Source organism: Hipposideros armiger, unplaced genomic scaffold (genome assembly GCF_001890085.2).
Source record: "Hipposideros armiger isolate ML-2016 unplaced genomic scaffold, ASM189008v1 scaffold_66, whole genome shotgun sequence".
Classification (NCBI taxonomy): Eukaryota; Metazoa; Chordata; class Mammalia; order Chiroptera; family Hipposideridae; genus Hipposideros; species Hipposideros armiger.
Genome location: NW_017731416.1, coordinates 3,727,282 through 3,736,861, shown reverse-complemented (window position 1 = coordinate 3,736,861; position 9,580 = coordinate 3,727,282). Strand labels below are relative to the sequence as shown.

The 9,580-nt window shown below is 50.8% G+C and overlaps 1 protein-coding gene across 1 annotated transcript in view; it reads left to right on the top strand.

Moving 5' to 3' along the window:
• The first annotated feature begins 279 nt into the window (after positions 1 to 279).
• Positions 280 to 9,580, top strand: part of SLC22A4 (solute carrier family 22 member 4) — a 45,818-nt gene continuing 36,517 nt past the window's right edge. The window contains exon 1 of the mRNA XM_019642221.1: positions 280 to 1,563. Coding sequence (XP_019497766.1) covers positions 1,171 to 1,563 — 393 coding nt within the window. The 5' untranslated portion in view covers positions 280 to 1,170. The remainder of the gene's footprint in view (positions 1,564 to 9,580) is intronic.

Sequence of the window (9,580 nt, the reverse complement as noted above, 5' to 3'; positions counted from 1 at the left end):
CTTCTCCTCCCTCCCTCCTCCCTCTCTCCCTCCTCCTTCCCTCCCTCTGTTCCTGGATTGGGAGCTGTCCCTCTGTCAACAAGAGGCCTTCCAGTCCAAGAAGGCTCTGGCAGCCACCCCATAAAGAGCCCTGGGGGCGTGGGGAGAGTGAAAAGGATAAAAATCAGAACACAGGAGTGGTGACAGCAGAGTCTCCATTACGTGGTCTCACTTGGGCCAGGCTCCGTGCTGAAGTCTTCTCTAGAGGCCCCAGCAGGTCCCTGAGACCGCCCCCTCCCAGCCTATCTCTGACGCAGTGTGACCTTGCTCATCCCTTCCGGGCTCTGAGACTGTTTCCCCTTTTTCAAGGTGAGGCTCCCGGCTGCCCGGAAGGCGCCGCCGCTGGTGACTAAATCCAACCCCTTCTAGGACTGGTGGGGAGGGCGCGCCCTGCCGGCTGGTGCCCACCACTTGCGCGGCGTGCGCGCCAGAGGACCCGGCGCGCTCCTGTCCACGCTGCGCCTGCAGAGGTTTTCCCAGAGCACCGACTCCAGGGACTCCCGTCCGCGCCCCGCCCGCTCGAGGCCACCTGAGCTCAGGCTCCGGGTTGGAAGACACTGCAGAGGGACTCCTGCCCCGGGCGAGGCCTGGGGTGACGCCGACAAAGAGGGCCAAGGGCCGACCTCTCAAAGTCCTTGCTCTGCGGCGTCGGCTCCTCCCTTTCGCCAGCTGTCCCCCGTGGGGCCCAACTCAGTGGCCCCTTGCAGGGTCGTTCAGCACTTCGGGGTCGCCGGGGAGGCGGAGTGCGCGGGAGCGGAGCGTCCTCCCTCGCACGCAGGTGGCACCGCTGAGCTCCAAGCCCCTGCGGAGTCAACAGCCTGGTGGCTGGCGGCAGGGGGCGGGGCACAAGGCGGAGCCGGACTGGCCACCCTCCCCTCCCCAGTCGGGATGGGGGTCTGGTCCGGAGTTTCTACAGTGACTTCCAGCTTTGCGTCCAGATCCCGCGAACGTTCCAAAGCCCGCAGTAGGTTTCCCGGTAATAGCCGCGGCCTCTCACCCCAATTTCCTGCAGCCTGACTCCCTCGAGAACGTTCTGACACCCTTGGATAACACCGTCGACCGCGCGACAATCTCTGGGAAAAGCTCCTATCATCAACCCCTGTTGCAAGCTGCCGAACAGCAGCGGCAAGCATGCGGGACTACGACGAGGCGATCGCCTTCCTGGGCGAGTGGGGGCCCTTCCAGCGCCTCATCTTCTTCCTGCTCAGCCTCAGCATCATCCCCAACGGCTTCAATGGTATGTCAGTCGTGTTCCTGGCGGGGACCCCGGAGCACCGCTGCCGGGTGCCAGACACCGCGAACCTGAGCAGCGCGTGGCGCAACCACAGTGTCCCGCTGCGGCTGCAGGACGGCCGTGAGGTGCCTCACAGCTGCAGGCGCTACCGGCTCGAGGCGATCTCCAACTTCTCAGCGCTCGGGCTGGAGCCGGGGCGCGATGTGGACCTGGAGCAACTGGAGCAGGAGAGCTGCCTGGATGGCTGGGAGTTCAGCCAGGACGTCTACCTGTCCACCATCGTGACCGAGGTGAGTGTGTGAGCAACCCTCCCATCTGCGTCAGTCCCCCTTGAGACTCCCCACTCCCCATCAAACCAGGCTGGTCTGCCACTGAGTTAGGCTTCTAACGCCTGTGCGCAGGCCAAGAGAGCAGGATTCACATTTAGGCTCATTCCTGATCTTTCTGTCCAGTATGGAGGGGAAGAAAGCGTGTTACCACCAACTGTCTTTTCCCTTCTTAGTTTCACAACAGATGGAGTTGTTTCTCAAGAACTTAGATGCTGCCCTGGGGAGGCCCAGCCCCAGGCTGAGTCAACATCCTGCCAAAGGCAGGAGGAGAGGTGGAAGCCGCAGCTGAGCCCACATGCAGACACAAATGGGCAGGTATGCCTGTTCCTGGCCACAGACTCCTGGAAGCATGAAGTGGGGGGCTACTGCTATCCCATATGCCTATGGTGAGGCTTGGGGTCCTGTCCTGAAGCTCCAAATTCTCTGGAAAGCAGCAGAGGGCCTCCTTATGCTGGCTGGGCTCAGGGAACCAGAGGAGGTATAACCCTGGCCCAAAGGCGCTCATGAAGAGAGACTCACAGAGATCCCTCTAAGCATAGGGCCGGATGGTAGAAAGGGCCTCCAGCTTATACCATTAGCCCCTTAGATTTGGTGGCAGTTTTTCCAAGTTTCAGGAGTCAGGGTACACACATACTTCACCTCCTGTGTTTCCTACTTTGCATCTGGTAAGGGCCAGGAGATGCTGGGCCAGGGCACACTTCCTTCTAAGGAAGATATCCTCACAGACTACTTTCCTGCTGTTGATCAGGCAAGTTGGATCCCCCAGCTTCTGGCCCTTCCTCTGCTCTATGTTCCTCCCAAGAAAAACCTGAGAATGGCATCTGCTAGTCCTTTATCCCCTTTCTTCAGCACAGTGTGGCGATAATCAGATACCATGGCTAGCTTTGTATTGGGCATTAGGCCATAGACATCTCAAAGCTCAGATGCCTGTCGGGCACATTGGCCATGTTACAGAGAAGGCTAACAACAACCCTCTTTGGTAATAGGGCTCTAGAGCCTGAATTCAAATCCTGACTAGCTTGTGTGACCTGGGGCAAATATTTTACCCTCTCTGTGTGGATAACAGAGTGAGGCAATACTCTAACATGGGCTGCTAACATTTGAGTTGAGTATGGAAATAATAGCAGGACTTATCCAGGCAAAGAACATGGCAGATTCTGGGAATGGAAGTCCATAGATCAGGGTGGCTGGAGCTCAGGGGAGGCTAGAAATGCCTGCCTATAAAGGCCACAGTGGGCCTTGTAGGAATGTAGAGGAGTTGACTCAATTCTGAGGACAGTGAGGAAATAGTAAGTGTTCTAAGCAAGGGGTAACATCGCCAGATTTTTAGAAAGTACTCACTCTAGGTGCTATGAAAAGCAAGAAGATTATTAGCGAGGAAGCTGTGGAAGAGACTGGTGGCCTGCCAGGAGTGGTGGCTGCAGAATCTATAGGATCTGTGGAAAGAGGGCTCAGCGTATGGACTACCTCTGGATCCCACCGGCTTTGGCGCCATGCCTACCTTGGGCCCTGAGGTGGCCATGCTTCTCTGACTTTGATCCCCTAGTAGAGGCAACTAGTGCTTGCCCACCCCCTGCCCACAGCCTGGCCTGGTGGCACCTCAGACTGGGAACCGGCTCATTCCACCTGAGTTCCTGAGTGTCGTCAGTAGCTAAGCTGGCTGCTGCCCTCCCTGACAGCTGCAGTAATTTTCCGCTTCCTTGCTGGTTTTGTTCATCTCAAGGTGTGAGGGGTGGGTAGCTGCTGGCCTCCAAGTCCATAGCTACCCCTTTGTGCCCTGCTCCCAGGAAGGGGCCTGTGGGTCCCTCTGGGGATGCACATCATCATACACTCACACGCACACACCAGGATTTGCTTTTGTCAGCAGCCTTTCCCTTTTCTTCCTTCCTTTTTTGGATGGCAGGAGTAAAATAAAAGCAAACAAGCATTGGTGGATGGGAGGAAGGAGGGAGAAGTCCCAGGGTGACTAGGGTGGGGTATCTCTCCCCGGAGAGGTGGTGGCACAAGGAGGAATTCTGGAGTCTGACTGGAGGGTCAGTTCTGACTCCACCACTAACCACCTAGCTGACTTCAGCAGGTTGTATCACTGCTCAAAGCCTCAATTTCCATATCTATGAAAGGGGTTACAAAAAGATGCTCAACATCACTAATTATTAAGAAAACACAAATGCAAATCAAGACCACCTCACGCCCATTAGGATGGCTGCTATAAAAACAAGACAAAAAACCCAAAACAGAAAATAACACGTGTTGGCAAAGATGTGGAGAAATTGGAATCCTTGAGGGCCGACTGAGTGGCTCAGTTGGTTAAGATCTCGCTCGAGAGTTTGAGCTCTGAGCAACAGGGTCCCCGGTTTGATTCACGGCCTGAGCTGAGCTGCCACTGAGCTGCCAACCGGTGGCAGGATGGCTCAGCTAAAAAAAAAAAGGAATCCTTATGCACTGTTAGTGGGAATGTAAAATGGTGCAGCCACTATGAAAAACAGCATAGCAGTTTCTCAAAAAATTAAAAATAGAATTACCATATGTTCCAGCAATTCTACTTCTTGGTATATAGCCAAAAGAATTGAAAGCAGGGTCCCAAAGAGATACTTGTACACCAATGTTCATAGCTTCATTATTCACAATAGCCAAAATGTGGAAGCAACCCAGGTGTCCATCAATGGATGATGGATTAATGGAATGCGCTATATGTGTACAGTGGATGCACGTTTATGTGTATATGGTAGTTTCCTTCCTCAGGGGCTGTCTGTGAAGTTCAATCCTGTGCAGTTACTAAGAATTGCTTTTAATTGCTTTTTTAAAAACTTTATTTTGAAATAATTTTTGACTTAGAGAAAAGTTGTAAAAATAGCACAGAGAATTCACATATACCCTTCACCCAGTCTCCCCTAATGTTCACAATTTACATAACCATACTTCATTTATTAAAACCAGGAAATTAATGTTGGTTACAATATTACTAACTAAACTTCAGACCTTGTTCAAATTTCATCAGTTTTTCCAGTAGTTTTTTTTCTGTTTTGGGATCTCGTCCAGGATTTCCCATTATATTTGGTTGTCAGTTTTCCTTAGTCTTTTCCAATCTTTGATAGTTCCTTCGTCTTATGTTTCGTGACTGTTGCGCTTTTTATGAGTCCATCAGTTAATGTGATGAGTGTCCTTCAGTCTGGGTTTGTGTGATTTCTCTCATGGTAAGATTGAGTTTGTGAACTTTTTGGTCAAAATTCCATAGAAGTGATGTGTACTTGAGGCATCATACCAGTGGCTTATTACTGGTGATGTTAACCTTGATCACTTGGTTGAGTTGGTGTCTGCTGGGTTTCTCCACTGTAAAGTTACTGTTTTTTCCTTTATTTATTTATTTATTTTTAAAAGATTTTATTGGGGAATTGGGGAGGGGAACAGTGTTGGGGAATTGGGGAAGGGGAACATTGTGCTTTTCCAGGACCCATTAGATCCAAGTCAAGTTGTTGTCCTTCAGTCTTAGTTGTGGAGGGCACAAGCTCAGCTCCAAGTCCAGTTGTCACTTTCAATCTAGTTGTGGGGGGAGGCGGGGCATAGTCCACCATCCCATGCAGGAGTCGAACTGGCAACTTTGTTGCACACTGAGCCATGCTACCACCTGTCGGCAGCTGAGGGTGCTCAGCTCAAGGTGCTGTGTTCAATCTTAGTTGCAGGGGTGCGCAGCCCACCATTCCGTGCAGGAGTTGAACCGGCAACCTTGTTGAGAGCATGCCCTCTAAGCAGCTCAGCAGCAGCTCCGCTCAGGCGCAGCTCACTGGCCCATGCGGGAATCTAACCAACTGAGCCACTTGGTTGGCCCTTTTTTTCCTTTTATAATTAGTAAATATCTTAGGGAAGATACTTTGAGATTATACAAACATCCTGTTTCTGAAACAGCTACTTCTGTGGTGTTTGCCTGGTGGGGCTTTACATCTGCCACATGCCTTCCAATTTATCAATTGGAATTCTGTGAAGAAGAGCTTCCTTTTCACTCCCATTTATTTATTTATGTAATTATTACTTTATGTCCCTACAGACTCATATATATTTAATTTGCTCCGTGAGTTATAATCTAATACTATCCTTATTTATTTTTTTGCTTCGGCTGTGCCAGCTTGAGCCAATTTATTTTTCACTTTAAGGATAAAGAATATAAAGGTGAGGGTAAGGTCCTTCATCTGTCTCTGGAATCAGGGCTAGAGGAGCCTGTGTTTGGCCCTGGAGCAATAGCACAGGAATGGGTGAGATCTGGCCCAACAGATTGGGGCTGAAGCTTCTGTTGTGTAAGGAAGGACCCCAAGCACCCCAGATGGTGTGATGATGGAGTCCTGTCACTGAGACCTACTGCAGTGGTGACCCTATTCTCCATCGGCATAACCCTCCATATAGCCCTTCAGTGTCATGGACCCCAGGGAGCAAAGGCTCTATGTGTGAGGAAGCTCAGAGGCCTCCTGCCCTGAGGCTAAAGAAGCAGGGAGGGCAGCACGTGCCTGGCTCTCCAGGGGGCCTACATCCATCAGCAGAGTCACAAGCTGATCTGTAGGGGTGAGCCTAGCTTCTGGCCAAGGTGTAAGCATGGGCTGTCTTCTGCCTCAAACACACCCTCTTTTCCCATGGAACATAAGATAGCCTTGACCTCCCTTTATTCCATCGGCTGGGAAAACTAGGCAGTCACCTCTGAGCCAGGCACCACTTCTCCTAGCCCTATGCTACAGAGGCCCTGAAAGAACCTGGTTTGGTAAGGCCCAGCCTTCTGTGGCAGGCCACCAGTGGCCCAAGGCAGGACTGCTAACCCACCAGAGAGACTTCTCGCCTCTCCTGCAGCTGGGTGCATCCTCTAGGAACCTGGCGGGGGGAGCTGCTGATGGCTATGCCCTTAAGCATGATAGAGTCTCCAGCAAAGGGCCTGGACGTCTGGAGACCCTAGCCTTGTGCTGTCTTTCCTGGGACCTGGGGCCAGGACACGGACAGAGCAGGACACACTGATTTCCAGCCACAGCCCAAAGAAACGAGGTGGGTTGAGCCTCATCTCTGCTAACCGAGTACTTATGAGAGGCACTGGGAACAGCAAAGGAAGGAATGAAACAGACTGAGCCTGGCATCCGGCTGGCCACTGCATGGGACTCCAAACAGCAGCTAACAGGGATGTGCCTCCCCTGGGGCCTGGCTAGGCTCTAGCAGAGGTGAAGACTTTGAGCAGTAGGCAGGTTTAGGCTGTTTTCTTTCCATCAGGCCTGCAGGCTGCCCTGGAATACTGCTGGCGAGTGTGGGCCCTGGCAGTTTGGCTGTCAGGACAGCCTGAATATTAACCAAGCTCACACTCAGACCTGCCCTCTAGCAGATTCCAAAGGGGGAAAGGTGTGGGAACCTCTGCCTCCAGCCAACACCAGCAAGACTTTTCTTTCCAGTCAATGCTCCAGAAAGATCTTGCCAGAGAACAAATAAAGGAGACTCAGGGGCATTTCCTAGCTCTGACCCGAATGTGTTTCCCTGCTTGTTTATCAACTGCCTCACCCCAAACAGTTTGCCTCTGGCATCTCAGCTATGTTCCTTTGACAATGGCCACCAGGATCTCAGAGTGTGCCTTTGTCCAGTGGCTGCTTCACCTACACCTCCTGCCAAGTTTCTGGATAAACAGACTTTGTCCGTTGCTCCTGGTGGGCAGCAGAACCCTCATGCAGAGTCCAAGAGGTAGGGTGGCGTGTTGTCAAAAACAAGGGCTGATCAGACAAGCTACAGATACTTCGGGCCTTGGAAAGGACTGTAATTTCTCCCTTGTGACAGGGCAAATTCGATTTATATCCAAAGCTAATATAGGCCTGCCTTGTTATCTGAAACCTTAATGTAATTTTAACCATGTCTCTGGAGCCCCAAAGAGAGGGACGGGTCCCCATTTGGAGGAGAGATGGTTCAGAGAGAATGGAGGCTCTGGGGAAAGGATGGGTTGACTCACATGCCCTAGCAATTGGCACAGACAGCTCAAGATTGGCCGTTCCTGCTCTATGTTTGCAGGACTGCAGGGCAGGTTCACAGTGGCACCCTTTGGTGCTAGGTGGCTGGTGCAGACCCCATTCTATTTGCTCACATTCCCAGAGTGGAGCCTGATAGAACTGTGATGGATTCCATGCTGGGATGCAAGGGGAAAGCCGGGTCCCTGGGGGCCTTTTCTCCTTCCCTCAAATCCTCCATCCCCATCCCCACCATCCCACTCAAACTGCTTCTATCTTTTGCCTTGGTTTAGTCTCCGATGACCACAAAACTCTTCACTGAGGCCTCTCCACCTATGGTTGCTTTTTCTTTACCTCTAATATGAAAAAAGAAAGATACTGAGAATATTTTAAGGTTTCGCCCACCTCAATCCCTTGAGCTCTGAGTTGCAGAGGCTTAATTCCTGATCAATGCATCCAGGAGATTGGGGGATCCCATCCTCCACTCAGCCCCTACCCACATAGTGGCAACTGTACCCCAGGTTCCACAGGTCAAGAATATTTGGACCCTTGTCCCAACTTGTTTGTAGGGTGAGACTGCTTGCCTTTGTCCCACCTTGTTTGTACAGTAGAGGTTCCATGACAAGAGATATAAGCTGAAAAGACAGAGACTACTGCCCCCACCCAGCATCCAGCTCCTAAAGTAGCTGTATCAGTCTGAGGGCTGCTTTCCCTGTTCCCAGCTCTGGAGCAGGAGCTCAGAGATTTTGCCCAGGGGAGAGGTAGTTCCATTAGAACAGACATGTCTGAAGCTGTCCTTACATTTGAAACAGAGTGTGCAGAAGTTGAAGACTAAGAGTGCTCTTGAAAACATTGGAGATTGTGGTGATAAAGATGAGAGAATGGGAGCTCCATTAGAGCAGCAAGATAATCAATAGGTCAGCTAGTTTACCAGAGAGAACGAGGAAAAGAAACAGCTCAGAATAGCCCTCCTAGAGTCAGAACAAACCTCAAAGACTTGCCTCAAAAACTATTCCTGAGGGCGGGCCGAGTGGCGTGATGGTTAAGAACTGGCTTGGGATGCCAGAGGGCCCCGGTTCGGATCCCACATATGAGGGCCAGTGACACTGCCGGCGACAGCGTAGGTTGCAGCCCCTGTGGCAGTGGGTTGCCATGGGCTACTGTATGTAGCCAACAGCCAGCGTGAGCGGCCAGCAACCGCAGTGAGCGGCTGTCCAGAAGCCGGCGACTGATCTGCCTCGCCCAGGAAGAGCGCAACGATGGTGCCAGCAACTTGGGCCAGTGAAGCAATGTCCTCCACAACTAGACTGAAGAACAAAACAACAGCAACTTGTCTGTTCCCATTCCCCCAATTCCCCAATAAAAATCTTTAAAAAAAAAAAAAACCTATTCCTGAAAAGGGGCTTGAATCTAATTGAACTAGACTATAAAATGATTTATGTGCCAGGGCATTGTTGAAAACAATAAAGCTATCAGCTGGATGTGATATCAGCAGAGGAAGACAGCTAAATAGAAAAACCAGGGAAAGAGAAAGTTGAAGAGAGCCCTGTTACAACACATTGTTATCCCAGGGCGTCTGTGCACACGCCCAAGACTGTTCCCTCTGAGGAGCAGCATCAGAGGCTTTACACTGTCGGGGAACCAGACTTCACTGAGAGCCCAGCCAAGTCACTAAACAAATAAGCTCACAAACAAAACAAAAACCAAGAGTCTCTAGGGTATGGGTGCGGTTCATTGCTCAGAGTTCCCACAACGTATTTCCTAATATGTCCAGTTTTAAACAAAAAAAATTACAAGACATGCAAAGCAACAGAAAAATATGACCCATACACAGCAGAAAAAGCAGGCAACAGAAACTGATTGAAAGGACCCAGATGTCAGATTTGACAGACTTCAAACAGCATTATAAAATTTTCGAAGAACTAAGGGAAATTATACTTTAAAAAATAAAAGAAGGTCTGATGACAATGTCTCATCAAATATAGATTACCGATTAAGACATAAAAATTAAAGTTATATAAATA